General features: G+C 37.6%; 3 protein-coding genes and 1 long non-coding RNA gene across 7 annotated transcripts; 1 reads left to right on the forward strand and 3 right to left on the reverse strand.

Moving 5' to 3' along the window:
- Positions 1-669: 669 nt before the first annotated feature.
- LOC103319993 (guanine nucleotide-binding protein subunit gamma 2-like) lies at positions 670-1,822 on the forward strand. The gene is made up of 4 exons (XM_008221591.3): positions 670-1,081; positions 1,177-1,229; positions 1,351-1,395; positions 1,506-1,822. Exons 1-4 carry the CDS (start codon positions 821-823, stop codon positions 1,585-1,587), a joined length of 441 nt encoding a protein of 146 aa, XP_008219813.1. The 5' UTR covers positions 670-820; the 3' UTR covers positions 1,588-1,822.
- A 198-nt stretch (positions 1,823-2,020) lies between these two features.
- UBP26 (ubiquitin-specific protease 26) lies at positions 2,021-9,981 on the reverse strand. Of its 4 annotated transcripts, none has more exons than XM_089046083.1 (15): positions 9,631-9,981; positions 8,825-8,922; positions 8,130-8,726; positions 7,145-7,400; positions 6,178-6,923; positions 5,947-6,055; positions 5,523-5,701; positions 5,126-5,410; positions 4,847-5,054; positions 4,486-4,557; positions 4,109-4,339; positions 3,439-3,720; positions 3,037-3,178; positions 2,687-2,905; positions 2,021-2,394 (listed from the first exon to the last, which is right to left on the reverse strand). In XM_089046083.1, exons 2-12 carry the CDS (start codon positions 8,902-8,904, stop codon positions 3,703-3,705), a joined length of 2,781 nt encoding a protein of 926 aa, XP_088902209.1. In that variant the 5' UTR covers positions 8,905-8,922; positions 9,631-9,981; the 3' UTR covers positions 2,021-2,394; positions 2,687-2,905; positions 3,037-3,178; positions 3,439-3,702. The 4 variants fall into 4 exon arrangements, with proteins under 4 accessions (XP_088902209.1, XP_008219812.2, XP_016647833.2 ...); XM_008221590.3 differs by having other exon boundaries at positions 2,021-2,397; XM_016792347.2 differs by having other exon boundaries at positions 3,439-3,702; positions 9,631-9,977.
- Positions 9,982-12,420: 2,439 nt separating this feature from the next.
- LOC148919578 (uncharacterized) lies at positions 12,421-13,818 on the reverse strand. The gene is made up of 3 exons (XR_016124485.1): positions 13,588-13,818; positions 12,830-13,141; positions 12,421-12,742 (listed from the first exon to the last, which is right to left on the reverse strand). It is a non-coding gene; the product is annotated as an uncharacterized LOC148919578 (long non-coding RNA).
- Positions 13,819-14,513: 695 nt separating this feature from the next.
- Positions 14,514-18,403, reverse strand: LOC103319990 (integral membrane metal-binding family protein (DUF2296)). Its single transcript, XM_008221588.2, has 6 exons — positions 18,177-18,403; positions 17,758-18,040; positions 17,396-17,540; positions 16,238-16,347; positions 15,293-15,716; positions 14,514-15,123 (listed from the first exon to the last, which is right to left on the reverse strand). Exons 2-6 carry the CDS (start codon positions 18,016-18,018, stop codon positions 14,831-14,833), a joined length of 1,233 nt encoding a protein of 410 aa, XP_008219810.2. The 5' UTR covers positions 18,019-18,040; positions 18,177-18,403; the 3' UTR covers positions 14,514-14,830.
- Positions 18,404-18,632: the final 229 nt, after the last annotated feature.

Here is an 18,632-nt window from a genome sequence, read left to right on the forward strand (position 1 = left end):
CATGTATGAATTTTCGTATTTTTGGTTTAGATTGGGGTTTCATGTATGAATTTTGATCTTTTGTGGTTTTAAGTTTTGAGATTGTGTTTTTGAGTATGAATCCTAAAGTTTAGTTAAGGGAATATTAAAGAATCCAAAGAACTATCTATTATAAGAAATCCAAATAATTAGACCACGGAGTATCTCACAACCTACATAGACCACGGAGGAAGGGTTGGGAGATACACTCGTAGAAATAACTAGTAGCAGAAATTTTGCATTTGCATTAATGTGACGACTGAAAATAAGCAAAGCTTTGCTTATTGCAGATAGAAGTTGGAAAGTCTATCCCAGTTTGATTAGGTCTAAAGCTAATCTTTGGTATGTCAACTGTCAAACCGCCAAAAGTAGTTGACAGTAAGAGAGAGGTGGCGGCCTAGCTACTTTCATCCCCTACCCATTTGTCATCTCCTTTAATATTACAATATTATTATTAACATTATTAAATAAATTATATGAGGATGATGGAAATATATGGTCTGCCTGAGCTGTTAGCATGTTGCCTGTCCCTGCTGCTCATAAACCATTTTCTTCTTTTTGACTGACCGCTTTAGTTTTAAATTCATTACTCTTTTATAATCCCATTGCTTTCTTTATTTATTTGACCTTTTTTATTCTATGTCCACTGCTTGTTGCTTTAATCATGAAGACAAACTAGGTCCACATTGCCTCTCTCTCTCTCTCTCTCTCTCTCTCTCTCTCTCTCCTTCCTTTTTAAAGTTGATCATTTAGGTCTAAAAACAGGCTTGGTTGTAGTTGGTATTGGTGCAAGTAAGTGGTGATGTCGACAACAATGGATAAGCAAGTAGAAGCAAACCCATCATCATCATCATCACCATCACCATCACCATCATCATCTCCAGGAAGAGGAAGAGAAGAAGGACTAAAGAGAGAAGAAGAAGATCATGAAGGTGAAGGAGGAGGAGGAGGGGCTCTTCATTTTGAGGACAGAGCAAGAGCAGCCCAATATCCCACTTTCATAGGGAAGCATAAACTGGCAGCTTCTATATCCCATCTCCATAACCAAATCGACGTCATCCAGGTCGGTCTTTCATTTCATTCTTCTTGTGTATACTGTAATTGCTAGAAAAACCAATAATTTATCATTAAAAACAAAAGCTATGACTTGTGATGCAGAAAGAGCTGACCCAACTTGAGACAGTAGGTGAATCCTCCATTGTCTGCAAAGAGTAAGCAAAATCCAATGTTAATCTGTTTTATCAAACTTCAATCCAACCCAACATCACTTTTTTTCTTTTCTTTTTCTTTTAATTTTTAATTTTATAAATGTTTATGGTGAATCTCATACAGGCTCATTGCCAGCGTTGAATCCAGTTCTGATCCCCTGCTTCCATCGTAAGAGATAATTATAATTCCCACCATGTCCCTTCTTTCTTTGTTGTTGTTTAAGGACTTTTCTTTTCTATCTTAATCTTGACTGGGATGGGATATTTTTGTACACACAGGACTAAAGGTCCAGCTGATGTAGGGTGGGATAGGTGGTTCAGAGGAGCCCACAACTCAAGAAGTCACAATCGCTGGATCTAAAAACTTGTTCGCTTTCTTCAAAATCAGTGTTTTCTTTCTTTTATGCATTATCTTCTTCAGGCAGGGGAAAATAGGAGGTTCTGTTTTTGGTGCACTTTCTTTGACCATGATTTGAATAACTTATTGGGAAGAACGTGATTGGCATACAGACAAGCAAACATAAAAAATTACACGAAAGAAAAATCATTTGGGATATGCCCCTCTGAGCATCTGTTATATTATCATACTTTCTTTTTCGACTTGGTTTTTGATTATTATTTTTATTTTTGGGTCACAAAATTGTCTTTGCTTGCTAAAGAGGCCTCAGTAATTAGAAATTTTATTCCAATTATTTTTCTTATTGCGGCAATCAGGGATTAAGAACGAGTGCATCAATCTACAAGATTGATTTCATCTACTTCCCGCGAGGAAGTAACATTTGAAGCAGAGGAAATAACACATGAAACTCGCTTTATTAACACTTTATAAAACTTACTTGTACAATGACTAGCCGCAGAAGATATTAGCTATGAGAGAAAACATCACACAAACAATTTTGACAAATCTACATTCAAGACAACACATGCCATGATACTTAACATTGTTCGGCATATATAACAGGCACGGTAACATCCTTATGAACAGAAAAATGACCACCTGGTTAGAACCAAAACATTTGACCAGGGCACGGCACGCATCACATTTCCTTTTCCGATGTGCCAGCGAGCATGGCAGCATATGGCAAAATGTCTTCAAAGGCAAGGGACTGGGTACCTACATTACACACGGGACCAGCCTTCAGGAAGCCCACAGCACTAGGTTCAACTGCTTCTGGAACAAAAAGAAGAGTGAGAAGGGTCAAAATAAAAAATGATTTCCCAAACAAATCCTGAAAATCAGCGGGAGCATTTATCCATTTTTAATTGAAGTAAAATTAAAATGGAAAATAAAACTCATAAAACATAATTTACCTAAATAGGGAAAAGGAATCAGAAGAGAAAGAATGTACAAGATAAGGTTAAGAAGAGAAAAAAAGAAAAGGAAAAGGTAACAGAGAAGATTCAGCAAGCCAGTTTATGGAACAAAAAGAAAGTAGTTGGATGGTACAATTGCAACTAACCTCAAAAATGCAGGTCTTCAGAATGCAGGTTGAAGTTTAAAAATATTCAAGTCACCTCCCCTCTATCAATATCTACAAAAACATGCATATTACATTCAAATATTAAATAGCAAAAGCAAGCATCTTATACAACTTGCGATGAAACATTTGCTGTCAAAAGCGTCCCACGAAACCCCTCTTCAGTGTGTTGCACATCCATTTTCTGGTCAGATAGCTCATCTGTATTTAAAAAAAAAAATGCATGTTATGGTTATTGAAATTGGCCAATGCATTACAATCAGACCAACTACAAACATTTCCTAAGCACCATATTTTAAAGAATGTCCAAATAACTAACAACATGAAATTACCAGCAATATCTCGGTTCTCATGGATTTCTGAATCATTCACCCAAAGCTTATCCCCAGGGAATATATTCATGTCCGCAAGAGTAGCAACTTCATCATCAATTATCCGAGTACCTTTGTGAAGTACCTGGTTTTCCTTAACAACCTGCATAATGTAAAACAGTAATCAGATGCCAACAGGAACAAAACAATTTTAACGCATAGTTAATTTATATATTGAAAACACCAGGGGCACAACACGAGAGTGCCACCTTAAAAGGACAAGTTGTGAAATGAAACCAGGATACACTCAATCTTGGAAAGATGGATGTGTAAACCAACAAAAAGTGCACATAGCACTTGTGTTTGTGCATGTGTGCATTAGTGTGTATGCTCGCATGTATGTGTTAGCTTCAAGTAGCATACCCCAAAAGATTCCCATATCATCATTTTTAACTGGTATATGGTTGTGGAACCAGAGACTTTCAAGCTTATCTGATCCCCAGTCTTTGTCTTCCGAGAGCGCTTGGAAACTCGGCGATCTGGATCAAAATTTGTTTCAGATGGTTTTAGAATGGATTTTGGAGCTTCCTTGCCATGTATAAAGTACACATATATGTCCTCATTGCAATAGTCAAGCTTCCGCATTAGTTCCCTGCTTTCTCTTTCTCCAATGCAATCCTCACATATCTAGGAAAATTGAGACACCTAATCAGAAGAACAACTTTAAAAATGCTCCTTGTAACTTGCAAATTTTGATGTAACCCACACTAGAAATTTGTAAAATTTGTAGATTTTTGTGTGTGAACAATCTAGCAAATGTTGCTGGCACTTAAATTCTGCATAATAACAAAATTGATTCCTAAAAGAGAGACAGGGAGAGACAGAGAGAACTAATTCCACAAGGCAACTTAAGCTACTACTTTCCATAAGTTAACTGGAGTAACCAATTATCCTACCAGAAGACAACAGATCCGAAGATTCCAGAGATTGGAGCTCCTAATGTAGACAAATTCTACTTTAAAAACAAACAAGCAAAACAAGTTTCCTCCGCTATGCATAACAAGAAAAGAGAGAGAAAAAAAAAAGCCTTTACCTCAGGACAAGTCCTAATCACGAGTTGTCTGGACTCAACTTCACCATTTACTGGATTTGGAGTACTCAGATCCTCCTCACACATTGGCATCTCTTCGCAGGACCCTGCCAAATTATTTCCTTCAGTTTTACTTAACTCAATTTCAGCAGATATGCCCTTCTCCTGGACACCGCCCCATTCCTCACAAAAGGATTTCCAGTCACTCTCAGGAATGATTATTAACCCATCCACCTAGAATCCACAGAGAAAAAAGAAGCAAGAATTCCAACATTAGAGCATTCACACAAGATTAATCAACAAAAATAGCCCTCTCTCTCTCTCAAACACACACACACACACACACATATATTCATAAACACGCATTTATTCACACTTACAGGGGGAGACTTCTGGGAAATTAAACCACGTTTAGAGACCAGATCAACAGGCCTTTCTAGAAGTCGTGAATGCTGAAAGAAAGCAAGAGGAAGGTTAAAATAATAACACTAATAACTGAATAAAAAGAAGGCAGATTGAACATGGACCAGAATAGTTCTCAAATGCGCAACAAAACTTTTAGTTCAAATAACCAGTCCATAACTTGATGCCAGGATTCCTCAACTTGTTGAATTGGGACCAATGGTAAGTTTGTCTGACTTATGAGTATGGTTAAAGTCAAAAACATGCATATCGCCATTTATGGTCTACCAGAGGTGCCGATATTCAACAGAATCACTGCCCAGAAAAGTTGCAAGTTACCTTTTCACACTTCAGCAAATCCATGATGCCCTCTAATGTTTCAGGTTTCTCCACTGAGGAAACATTCTTGCCACTTGCAGTAATGTAGTTTTTCCACTTCGAAAGCCAAGAAAAGGGTATCAAGTAATACTTGCAATCCAGAGAAAGAGGCACGGTTTTCCCTGTAAGTAATTTCTCATGAGTCTGGCGCTGTTTGAGCCTCACCACTCTGCAGCACAAATACTGGTTAACGCAATTACACATGCTTATCAGTCTGCTAGGAGTAAAAGTTTAAATTACCTCAAAGAATCCTCCATGCATGCAACTTCAGATAGTTCATCACTGCATTGGGAACACTGTGCAGAGTCTAAAGGAAACGTTGAACAACCCAAGTGATCATCAGGCTTTACTGCAAAAGCATCTTCATAAAGGAAGAGCCAGAGATTCTCGGGAACAAGCAATCTCTTAGCACCAGTGGCTTGGTCAGGCATAAGTTGCCCATGAGGACACCTAATTGAAGCTGTTGGTCCTGCATCAGCTTCTGATGGAGCATCAAGAATTTTTCTTTTAAGCCACTGTTGTAACCTACAAATAGAAACTAACTAGAATTACTATAGAAAAAGAAAATATGATGCAGCAGAAGATTGAAGAGGTCTGAAGGACGGATAAAAAGCAACAGAATAGTTTGCAGCCATACCATGCTTTAGAAACAAAATATTCTCCATCTGAACACCTCCCTGCAAGTGCATCCTCAGCAACTTGCTTCATGAGTATTCTCCTATCCCTATAGCTGTCAGCACATACTACATTTCGAGCCCCCTCAGTAAGGCAAACCATGCAGTAGGCATCAGAGGCCAGTATTGGGCCCCCTTCATACTGAAATTACCAAAATCCGGTTAAAACAGAAGTAAAACACGTAGTGCAACAGAAGTAAAACACAGACATGGAAAAGATAAAACAAGCAAACAGAACATTTGACAGCATCAACACATAAGAAACCAAAAAAAGACATCAGGTTTATCACATAGAGCATCATGATGCAATTTTCAGCTGTACGTAACCACAAACAAAATACAAAGTTCACACAGTATTAGGTGAGAACAAAATACTCAAGCAAATACCTTAGAGAACAACTTGGTCCATGCTTTAGCTGACAACCGCTTTATGGAGCCAACCTTTGACGCTGGAACTTTTTCATGTGAACATAGGATGGATGTGTTGTCAAGAACACTGCAAGTGATTACTAAGTAAGCCCAGAAAAATATGCAAAACAGAGTCCCTGACACTCTATTTCCAGCAGAAAGAAAGTTAAGAACTAGAAATATAAACAAAGACAGCAAGAATGTCCTTACGGTGAAATCATGTTATCAGCCCACTGACGGAGCCAGTCTGTTGAAATCCAGAAAAAGGATTCCTCCAAAGATCGAACAGGCGCTTCAGACAAAATTGAACGCACTTCCTGTCTACGCTCTGTGATATGATTCATCTCTTCTTCTTTTTTAAATTTGTATTTTTGGCAAGCATCAAGATATGATGCATTAAAGTTTTTAATCTCTTCACAAAGATGAGATGGAAGAGAACTACAAACAATATCACCTTCTATCTTCTTATCATTGGCATTACACTCTACACGCACTTTCTCATCATCCTCTCGGCAACGCCTGAGATTATACATCAGCATATATGCATCACTAGATGAAAATGTCTCCACATGACCAGAAATAGATTCTGTAGGTTGTTGGTGACTGACATCCACATTATCACCATTCAAAACAGCATTAATTTGTCCCGTGCGAGATGGATGAACTGATTCAGGTTTAACATTAACAGGCTTGGTATTGGAACCTGAAGTGCCTTCTCCAAATGGGTGAGCACCTAAATTTGAAACATGCTCATCATCAAATTCCCACCATTGTCCTGTCTTCTCATCCTTGATATGCGCTACATAGTGGCCACTGTTAACTGCAGTCCCCTTGTGAATCAGCACAGCTGACAAGTCATATATTGATTCAAGCTGAGAAGGCTCAGATAGCCTCTGCCTCATATCAAGTACTCCAGGAAAAACAAATGCAGAAGTAATTTTCTTCTTTGTTGTCGTCTACTGACACAAATCAATAGAGAAGAAAATATTAAAATAACTATTAACCACAAGTCAATCACCACAACTTCTATAACTAACCATATAACCAACAAGTGTACAACCTCAAATCTGCATCAATATCAAACATGTGTATTACATCAAACATAGCTTAGACGGCTTTTCTGTGCTCATCGACAAATTAAATGGAAACTCTACATTCTCAAGAATATCATAACTACCTTTGGAAGGAAAACACAACGCTTAAGCTGAAAATTCAGAACATCAGGCAATGTCCGCAACTTGATGCTTCGGGTTGCATCAACTCTTGTTTTACACGACTCACAAAAATATTGATTCTCTCCATGAAGCTCTTCAACACTAAGATAATCATCTAAACTCTCATCCAAACTTTTCAAACCCTTCACATTCAACTCCAGCTCATAGAAATCCTCCATGTTGGAAGAAGCTTCAGAGTCTTTTCCACATTGTGAGCACCTACATACATGCAAGGATAAAATAATAGCCATGTGAGATCAGCTAAAGGAATAACCGTAGAGTCACTTTTATATGAAAAGGCAAATGTACTCAAACATTTGCTGCTGGGGCACAAACATAATGATAAAAATAATCCAAATGAAAAAAAGAAGAAGCAAAGCTAAAAACTTCAAAATTTACAAATGACGGAAATATTAAACAAACTTCAGAAGTATATCTAATGCCACATCACTCTAAGAGGAACAAGAACTTTATAAGTCCATCTAGAAAAATATGAACATTACAAATCTCATTCACAATTCTTTTACAAAAAAGAAGAAGGAATACATAGTTTTCTAATGGAGGGGAAGTATTTACTTTTTTTTTAATAAGGGCTAACATCAACAAGAAAATGGCAAGCACGCATTAAGAAAACAACCGCTAATCAGTCAATAATCATTTGACAATTTTCATTTCCACTGTTATTGGCTCCCTTATGTATCACTTTGATTGGTATCTTGATCCCATTAAATTTTTTAAAGACAGGTTGGATAATTTACATCATTCTATGAACTTAGTCACTACCTATCCAAACGAAATAAGAAGACACCACAATGTTTGTGTGACATTTTAAACAATTGACAAACGTAAATTGGTAATCACCATAATGCAAAAAGAACATAAAAATAACACAGAGAGAGGCCTTATCTGAAAGAAGTATAATTATACTCCAATCAGATTTGGTTTTACCTGGTAACGTGGGATACACTTCCACGAAAAAGATCTTGAACAATAGATTTTGCCTTTGTAACTTTAGAGGTGCTCAGACAACGTTCAAGTAAAGAAAGAAGTAACGTTAGAAACTCATGACTGTCCTGTTGAACTCCATTATCTAACTCCAGCGTTTTTACAAATGGAGATGAGTCTATGAAAGCCATTTTACTAGCATGCAACTGTGCAAAAAGCCGAGAAAGTTGATTCAACACTGGCTGTCGTTCCAAAACCTCAGGTTCAACCAAGAAAATACCTTCACGGAAGGATTTATTCATGTACAAACATTGGAGTATGCTGTTAGCATAGCATGTTGCACCAAGATTTGTGAGGCCTGCAGGAGAATCAGCAGAAGAACGAAGATCCTGAGAAGGGTCTGGGCCAAGATTTTGCATAATCTCTGATGTCTTCTGCCATAGGCCAGATTTCCGACTTCCATTAGGAGGTGGAATTAGCCCACAAAAGCAATTTGGGTTATCTTTAGTATTCACACGGCAACCTTGACAAACTGGCTTTGAAATTTTATATAGCGTATTTATATCCTCATTTGTTACTTCACCTGTTGCATGTATTTTCCTACACAATACCAACCATAATGTGAGCCAACACATAACAAAGGTGCACATCAAGCAACAGAAATAACTTCTTTAACATAAACCAAAAAAACTTTCTACCTCAATATTTCAGAAGTGGTGTCAACATTATCCCCTTGTCTATTTCTTTTATTTTTACTGCGTGTACTTGGTCGGCTCATTTTAACCACCGACCAACCCTGCAATGGACATGAATGCAAAACATGAATTCTTCAAAATTTTACAATGAATATGTGCACACAAACACAGAGAGAGAGAGAGAGAGAGAGAGAGAGAGAGAGAGAGAGAGAATCTAGAATTACAGTCGCAAACTATAGTCTCTAAAATCATTTTACAATGATCTTTTTTGCAATAGGATGTAGTCAAAGTGTACAAGCTGTTTATATACTAGCCCAATGCGTTCCATATCACCACTGTGGGATATTGGGTTTAAAGGTCATTAGAGAACTAATTTTAAAGTGTTAATGGCTTCATGTCTATTTATTTTTATAATTTTCGGAATCTTTGGAGAAATACAGTTTTTGATACTCCTAGATAAAGCATGTCCTTGTACCTTGTTTGTCAGAACACAACGGAAGCTTGCATTCTGATAAAATTCAGATGCTAAGACTTCCATCATGCATTCTCAAAGCTAGTCACGAATACATAATAAGCAGATGAAAATAAAATGATCTTCAAGCAGCAGTTTCCAGAAAGAAAAAGGAACAAACAAAACGAAATTAAAAGAAAGAAAAAAAAAACCCTAGAAACTACAAGAACGACAAAAACAACCTGATCGAAACCAACAATAAAAAAAGTAATCAAATCACAATATCCAAGCATGTTAAAGCAGAAGAAAATTAGAGAAAAAAAACATATAATCAAAAGAGAAATAGCTCAAGAGGTACCTGGTTCTGAGGTTTGAGGAGCAGAGGAGGAAGAGGAAGCTGGACCTTTGGAGCTGAAGCTTGGAGGAAGATGAAGGAGACGAGCTTTTGGTGTGAAATTGAAGAATAAAAATAAAAATATATGATTTTGGGGTTTTTTTAGGTCAGCGTGCGAGGAATGGCTTTTCGATTTTGGTAACACAAAACTTGGTCTTGTTTGTTTTTTACCTAATTTATTTTTATAAAATAAATAAAAATAAAAATGGTTGGAAAAGGAAGGGTTGAGCCACGCAGGGAAGGAGAGGGAGGAGCCGGACAGACAGACAGACAGACAGACAGACGGACACAGGTTTTTTTTTTTTTTTTTTGGGGTTTTGAATGAGAGTCGAGCACGGGGGCTGGTCAAGATCCAGTCAGAATCTGAGACGACTTTTACAGTCTCACATCAGTTGAAATTACCGCTCTATTATTAACCATCCACCTCAGTCCAAGTGTCATCAAATGAGTGGAATGAGGTAAGAGTTTTTTTTTTTTGGGTTAAAAAATGAGGTGAGACTATGTTGTTAAAAGAAAAATAGAGATTTTATTGACACCTCATTATTTGCTCTTTACATCCCATACTAATTTTAAACATAAGTAACTTATTTTACCCTTGTACACAATTACCGTTAAGGACAAAAAAATTTAAAATTAAAATTGCTCACTATACCACACATATATTCCTGCAACCCTAGTTTGACTTTTTTCTCAAACTATCATGTTCATAAACCATAAACCCTAGATTTATAAGTTTATACTGGTGAAAAAATATCTTGTATTTATTCATGAAGGGTGAGATTGAAGTTAGAGAGGCTTCGAATGAGGTACGAGTTTACTTTTTGGCGTTTTGCAATTTTAGTATTTCAGTAACGGTCATTGGTTGCGTTCAAAGCACATAAGTATCAAACTCGATGTAAATTCGGTGAGATGCCACCGAAAAGTTGCACCATTTTGGTTAGTTTTGACCGTCACAACATAATATTCGGTGGAGATCCACCGTAAGATTAAACGTAGTTCAAGATAGTTTACTACCGAAATTTTACATGTGTTTCAGTGGCATCCAACCGAAATTTATTTATTTTTTCAGTAACTTATTGCCGACCACAAATTTAATCCAAGCTATTTTTGATCTTACTCCCATTGAAGGAACAAAATCAAGGTGACGCCCCTACTGAAGGCAAGCAATGTGGGAACAGAATGTGTAATGGAATATAGTGATCAATTCACAACATATTCGGTAATTATTTATCTGAAATCCTTTTTAGTATCATTAACATGTGGCATTAATGCTTCAAATTTTATATTTAAATAATATGAGTTTTATGTGTAGATATTCAATAGTAGAGATGCATTACTTCGATGGGCTCGTGAACAAGGAAAATTGAATAATATTGTCATTGTAATTAAAAGGTCTGATTATGGAGGTGAGGGCAAGAGAGACCTCGTGTAATACTTGTTTGTGAGAGGAACGGTAACTATAAAACAACTGATATAAGGTCGGATGCAAATAGTGATATGAAAAAATGTGCTAGGGACACTGGTACCAAGAAATGTGGATGCCCATTCTTGTTAAAAGGTATCAATATTGGTGATGGGGATGATTGGAAGTTGGAGGTGGTTTGTGGAGTAAACAACCATCTTATTTCAGAGTATCTTCAAGGTCATTCATTTGTGGGGCGACTTACTGAAGAGGAGAATGCCTTGTTGGTGGACATGTCTAAGAGTTTGGTGAAACCCAGAGATATTTTGGTCACCATTAAAGATAGAGATGCAATGAATGTTTCCACTATGAAGACAATATACAATGCTAGGATCCGAAATAGAACCAAAGAATTTACTAGGAGAACCCAAATGCAACAATTGCTTACTAAGTTATCCGAACACAATTATATTGAGTGGCATAGGACATCTAGTGATATTGTAATTGACCTGTTTTGGACACACCCCATTAATATTGATATTTTGTGCGCATTTCCACATGTACTTATCATGGATTGCACCTATAAGACTAATATGTATCGTTTCCCACTATTGCAAATTGTGGGAGTGACATATACTAATATGACATTCTCTGTTGCGTATGTGTATATGAATGCCGAGAAGGAAGACAATTACACATGGGCATTGACTACATTGAGGAGTTTGTTGGATGATAATTGTCTTCCTGGTGTTATTGTCACCGATCGAGAGTTAGCACTCATGAATTCTATTACGTCTATATTTCCAAAAGCACGACATTTATTATGTAGATGACATATTAACAAAGGAGTATTGGCAAACTATAAGAAGTTATTTGGGACCCTCAAACAATGGAAGCAATTTAATGAGGATTGGAATACTTTGGTTGGTTCAGAAACAGAGGAGGAATATTGGCATTGTTTGCGACAAATTAAGTCTAAGTTCAGTGAATTTCAAAATGCTCTTGAATACATACATGAAAATTTGGTTAAATCCATTTAAGGATAGGTTTGTGGCCGCATGGACAGACACTTGTATGCATCTTGGATCGACGACCTCAAATAGGTAAGTATTTTAGTCAACTTTTGATATGTTAATTTGAAATTTTATTTTGCTTCAGGAAAATTTATTATTGTTATCAACAAAGCGGAAAGTGCACATGCAAAGTTGAAGCAACAGCTCCGCTCAAGCCAACTTAACTTTGAGAGATCATGGGTAACTATACACTCATTGTTAGAGCTGGAGCACACAGAGATTAAGGCATCTTTTGAAAAGAGTCGATGTTTTATTCAACATAAGTTCAGGCATCCGGAGTTGAGAGAGTTAGTAAGTCTTATTTCTATAAACACCGAAGAGGAGCAACTGCTGCACCAGACACAGGAATGCCTAAAATAGATGACACATCATTCAATGTGATGATCATCTCACCAAAAGGCATGTGAAAGGTGTTCATTTCGAGATGCCACCTTTCAACAAATGTAGATACCACAATCTTATCAGCATTCCGATAAGAACACCTAATAAGGTGCTCTAATGATATCTGAATGTACCCTGATTATACCATTATTTGGATTACCCCACCAATTCCACTCACGAAGGATAGATGTTTTGACATGCACATAAAGGGCTCATATTCCTAGTTAAACAAAAAAACAAAATTAAGGTTAATTACCATGAACCATACTTATATTCTACCTTCTATTGTCACAGTAAAACGACTTACCTTGTTATTCCAAATTGCAGCTGCTATATGAGTTTTAAAACTCGTAAGTAAAGATGGATTAATGGGACCTACTCGAGATGGCTCAATAGGCTCGGCATGTACCTCAACATTACTATCTTGAGTAGCAGCTACATCTTCAACCTCTGCGTCAACATTACTATCATGAGTAGGAACTACATATTCAACTTCGATAGTATCCTTAATGTGATCTTGAGGAGCCGCTCTCTGTCTCCTTCGTTGAGGCCGTGAGACGCTGTCTATTAGGTCGGGATGATGAAGCTTCAGTAGTATCTCTGCGAATCATCTTTATATCTAAAAATAAACAATATTAAGTACAAACTCAGTAACGTATTCGGTACATAATCACTGAAAAACGGAAATAAATTTGGTGGACAATGAGTGAAAAAGAATGCATATTCGATGGAGTACCACTGAAAAACCGAAAGAAATTTGGTGGGAGTCCCCTGAAAAATAAAACAGATTCGGTGGACTACCACCGAAACAAGGTAACAATTTTGGTGGTAACCCATCGAAAGTAAAAGTTTAATTTAGTGGACCACCACTGAAGAAATGTAATCATTTTGGTGGCAATCCACCGAAACTAGAATCCATTTTCGCAAAACCAGGTTCGAACTACCCACAACGTTGAAATCAAAATCAAAATCAATATCAGACTTTGGCTTTTCAAAAGTGAAATCAAACGTAGACTTAATCAACACTTAGAAACGTAAATATATAAATCAAATTTGAAATCAAACCTTGAATAAGGATTTGTGAAAACTTGACCTTCAATGGCTTTCGGGTTTGCAGAGATGGAGATGGGTGTGATGGTTCTGTTTCAGAGATGGTTCGGGTTTGCTGGGTTGTGCAATGGGGTTCGGTGGTGAGCAAAGATCTGCGATGGCAAAGGGATGGGTTCTTCAATGGTTCTGCGATTGAGGTTGTTGTAAATGTGATGGGGTGTGTCTGCAAGAAGAGAGAATTTTCGATGGGGTAATGGATATCGATGGGGTGGGGTTTGATTTTAGATGGGGTGTGGCTGAAAGGGAGGGGTTTTCGATGGATGGTTAGGGAATGGGGTTTATGAGGGCAATTTAGGGAAAAAAAGGGTTTAATGTAATTTGAAATTTTATTAAAATTTAGTGGGGTGTAAAGAGTAATTTATGGGATTCATATAGAATTACCCAAAGAAAAAACCTCTATATTATTTTACTAAGAAATTGAATCAATTATGTTTAACGTTTGCTGGAGAGATCTAATCCAGTGAAAAGGATTTTGACTTGCAGATTTGAGATCTCAAATTCGAACCTTCATGACATCTTGGTTATGTGTGTGAAAACTCCATATTCTCAATAGTTTAAATTATCACTTGTATAAAAAAATTTAAAATAATTCCACCCCAAATAACCCATTAAAGACCCGACAAAAGAATAACCCATCCAAGAAATATCGAGGATCTAATTTCATATGGTTTCTCTTATTATGTATATCCCGTCGATCATCCCGTCCATTTTCGTTCCCAACCAAATTTGCTAAAAATGTTTTCTTTTCTCCTCTCCTTTATTATTTTGAACAAAGAAGTACGAGAACTCCTCGTAAATCAAAATAATTAAGAATAGTTTAGATTCTCAATTGTATAAAATAAAAATAAAAATTACAACTCAAAATATGAAAAAATAAAAAATGACCGCAGCAAAGACTCCTTTTGGACCATTTGCACTACAGCAGTAAAGTTTCAGCTTTCCAAATCTTTGGAAAGGTATTTGGACCAGCTCCAACAATTGAACCAGAAAAGAAAAACTCTCAAGATGTACAAGATTACAATCAATCCATGTATTCTATGATCATAAAGCCCCAAAAGTTTATCAAGGCAACTCAAACATATTCTTGTACACGACCACGCATATAGGCAAACCCGTAAATTCATCCAGCAGAAAATAAACCCCATACCTACAAGCAAAGGGAAAAGAAGGCCTAATTGAGGAAAAGAACATCTTAACCCTACTCATGTTTTTCTAAACTATCTGTATCGCTGGATGCAGGCTTTTCAGTTTCTTCCTCAATCTCTGAACCAGCTCTAACAGGGCTGGTACTTGTGAGTACACTGTCATCCAAAGAGCCACCAGCCTGCTTTGTTGCCTCACTGCTGACCCCTGCTCTCAAAGAGCTCAAACTAGGGGTGATAGGCGTGTTAGAACCAGAAACATGCCCTTCGAAATGTTTTGGCTGATTTAGGGCGTGACAGTGTGGGCAATAATATGTGATGTATGGGAAATCCTCCTTCTTAGCAAGCCCTGCATAGAGACAAAAAAAGTATGAGATCATTATTTCAACCACAAGAAAGAAAGAAAACTGGTTGTGAGGAAAGTGCATGAGTGTGCACCATAATCAGGCCTTTCCTTCATTTGCTTCTATGAAAACATGAAAAAGCAACAGTGCGTACTCAGGATGCGGATAACCTACCATTGTGCATATGACAGTTGCCGCATATGAGCGCATAAGACTGTGTTGGATCCTCACCCACAAGTAATGCTGCAATCCGAGCAATCCATCCTCCATCCTGTGGAGATGCTCCCTGAGGACTATGATGACTAACAATCAGTTGACTATGCTCAGAAACCTGATGACTGTCAGACCTTGCAGAATGAGGTGCCTCCTCTTCAGGAATAGTCAATGGGACACTCCCTGTACTATTAGATCTGGTGTGTACTGGTTTACGGTTTCGAAGTTCACCAGAATGGACAAGTTCAACATCATGGCTTTTCCCTGTTGAGGCATTAATCTCAGATTCATCTCCCACATAGAATTTCAGACCTGAATCTGTACCCAACTTAGATGCTAGGACAGTTGCAGCAGCTGCCTTTGCTGCTGGGTCAGGATCATATCTCTGCATAAAAGAATATAACTTAAGTTCAAACCAAGAAAACGGAGGGGGACAAGCAAGGTACATCTTCACATATACCATTACTCAAACACAAACCATTGCAGAGTTCCCCTAAAAACACAAATAAATAAAATAAAATAAAACCCAGCATAAAGGGCACAGGAGTCTTGTTCATTACAGTGCTTTTTTTGAAGAGATGTTCTCTCAAAGAAGCAAAAACTGATTCAGCCAACTACAATAGAAATAAGTATGCCACATGACTATTGGGAATTTGCAATCAATCTAAATGAATGGTTTCTTAAGGCCACTTTACATGACCTCCTGGAATTCTTCCAAACAGTGTTTGTCTATACAGCCATTAACACAGTCAAATGAGATGAAGGGGCAAAAGGCATCAACAGCTACCCTATTCACCTGATAAAACTTCAACAAGCTAACAAAGAATACCAAAGAGAATTCAATAATGAGGCATAAAGACAGATAACGAATGCAATATAACAACAAAACTTGCTTCTAATAATTACCTGAATAAGCTGTTGAGTAGTGTAATAATTTGTCCTCTCTTTTAGTTCATCAATTTTTGCTTGCCTTTCAGCCCGAAGCCTTTCCAGGGTTTTGGCGTCCTTGCGATCACCTAATACATTGAAAGGTTGAGATATCAGATTTTTAATACATGCACACATCAACTTTACACAAGTAATGGTCACTAAGTTGCCGCATTAGATTGGAAAACTTGATTCATAGAAAAATAATGGGTTCATACAACCAATCATCCAAATTATTCAAACATTTTTAACAACAGCAATGAACTAATGAAAACGTCATAGGTCTACTTTTCTAGCTTTCTTCCAATGATCCATTACAGCACTGACATGTTGTTAGACAACTAAAAAACATGCCTGATGTTTCAGTTTGTGCTTCCTAAGATACAGGTATGCATGGAAGCTGTTAAGCATAAACTCAAAGCATACATAAATCAAACAATAACATGTCAAGACAATCAAAATAGGTACAGCCTGGAAAGAGACTTTTGCTCAAAGAAATATGCATGATATGTACCATATTGAAAACGGTATTGAACTTCAGACATTGTAGATCAGGTATCTTTTATGAACTAGCCACCCACGAGTACCGTGCCCAATTCCAGTTCAAAGATTTGTGAATTTCATAAACGATTCCCAATAAAATTCCCAAATTTCATAACGCTTATTTTCCAACAGTTCAAACTCACAACTAATAAATTTAAAAAGAACTTCCTCTTGCATGGAAAGTGGCACACAATTAAAATACCAGTCAGCACGAAAAGTCCCCCTGTGAGGAACGATGTCCAAAGGACAGGTCCTCAGTGACTTTCAACAAAAATTGTCTAACAAATGACCAACAATTTAATTTGTGATGGGCCTGTGTGAGGGGACCTTTCTTACTCCAATGTCATACGTGGAGAAGCTACACACCCCATGCACAAAGAATGTACTAACAAATTCAATAAACAAAGTAAGAAGTAAACCACGGAATGATGAACCAATAAGCCAAAATGCTTCCTAACAAGCCCAACCCAAGGCACTATGACAACCATGGAACCAGATACCTTTTGTAAAATAAGTCCCAGATATTAATAAAATAACTAGAATCGTCACATGAACATCAAAAATTAAGGAAGTTGCAAAGTTTAAGATACTCACGCATTCTTGTGAAGGTCACAAATGCTGAATAAGCAAGAAAAGATAAAGCAGCCAGAAGAAACATCGGAAGAATTCGAAATGTCCTCATCTTCCAATCTAAATTTGTTGCTCTCGTTGATATTATAGCATAAGCAATTGCAATAATCTGAAAATGACACAAGTACGCAAACACATATCATTCCCTTCTAATATTTCACTTGCCCAACTCGTTCAAACTCTATATGCCAATAAACATGACGATGAGTATGGTGCAATTTCTAGATAGTATTGCCACAAAAGTTCAGAATTCTTAATCAGCCAAAAAAAGCCAGTTGCTGCAACAAAGTCCTAATTGATGGGTCCTATGAATGACATTCCAATACCTCAAATAAGACAGAGAAGAGAATGAGATGTCTGCTCATGCGCCTCCACGTTATGGACCTCCTCTGCATTCTAGCAAGGACAGTGGCTTCTTCTTTGGAAATGTACTTGAGCCGCTTCTCGAAGTCATCGCCGTGTAATCGGAAGATCCCACTGAACATTCTGGAGAAAAGTCCCTTGCGCTTCTTCTTCGCAACCACCTCAGGTGCAGTTGCCGCGTCTTTCTTGTTGGCTTCTCCGACGACGCCTTTGTCGTCCGCCATTATTATTCCCTTTCAAATTGCTCTTTTGAATTGAAAGCGAATAGCAAATCAATCATCAAAAAGCAAAAGCAATATGCAGAGACGAATAAAAAATCAAAATCAGATCTGGAAAATTACGAAAAATTGTGGGAGAGAGAACCTTGAAAGTAGAAACCAACCTTGGCTTTTCAGATCTTTGGGGCGGAGAAAGCGAGGGAAAGTAATGATGAAAGTCGACAAGGAAGAGAAGTCCGTGAGGGCAACGCAAACGCAGAGCTTTGATCGATGATGGAGAGAGAGAGAGAGAGAGTATCGGCGATGGAGTGAGAGTGTCGAGGGAAAAAGGATGAAGGAGAGAAAGGGCGTCCTCTTCAAAAATGGGGCTTCGCTTTTTTTCTCGTTTTCCTTCTTCCTTGTTTTTTTTTTTTTCCGTTTTATTTTTTTCACACGCAAATATTCAATTAGACGCACCGCAAGGCTTCCAAGGCGGGGCCGGATCACACGGTGAGTGGGGCCCACACCGGACCACGGACCCTCTTCTTTGGATCGCACGGCCGACCCCAACGCCAGCTCTCCAAACCGCGCTGGCCTACTAGAATCCCCCCGCCAAAAAGTCTAATTGCTCTTTTTTTACT

This window comes from Prunus mume, linkage group LG2 (genome assembly GCF_029339155.1).
Source record: "Prunus mume cultivar Tortuosa linkage group LG2, ASM2933915v1, whole genome shotgun sequence".
NCBI lineage: Eukaryota > Viridiplantae > Streptophyta > Magnoliopsida > Rosales > Rosaceae > Prunus > Prunus mume.

Coding starts and splice junctions, on each gene's coding strand:
- LOC103319993 (XM_008221591.3), top strand. CDS start 821: ATGTCGACAACAATGGATAAGCAAGTAGAAGCAAACCCATCATCATCA. Junction 1,230..1,350: donor TCCTCCATTGTCTGCAAAGA/GTAAGCAAAATC, acceptor AATCTCATACAG/GCTCATTGCCAGCGTTGAAT. Junction 1,396..1,505: donor TCTGATCCCCTGCTTCCATC/GTAAGAGATAAT, acceptor TTGTACACACAG/GACTAAAGGTCCAGCTGATG.
- UBP26 (XM_016792347.2), bottom strand. CDS start 8,904: ATGAGCCGACCAAGTACACGCAGTAAAAATAAAAGAAATAGACAAGGG. Junction 8,727..8,824: donor ACCACTTCTGAAATATTGAG/GTAGAAAGTTTT, acceptor GGTATTGTGTAG/GAAAATACATGCAACAGGTG. Junction 4,558..4,846: donor ATTTGCTGAAGTGTGAAAAG/GTAACTTGCAAC, acceptor GCTTTCTTTCAG/CATTCACGACTTCTAGAAAG.
- LOC103319990 (XM_008221588.2), bottom strand. CDS start 18,018: ATGGCGGACGACAAAGGCGTCGTCGGAGAAGCCAACAAGAAAGACGCG. Junction 17,541..17,757: donor TCTTCTCTGTCTTATTTGAG/GTATTGGAATGT, acceptor TGTCATTTTCAG/ATTATTGCAATTGCTTATGC. Junction 15,124..15,292: donor CAACTGTCATATGCACAATG/GTAGGTTATCCG, acceptor GTCTCTATGCAG/GGCTTGCTAAGAAGGAGGAT.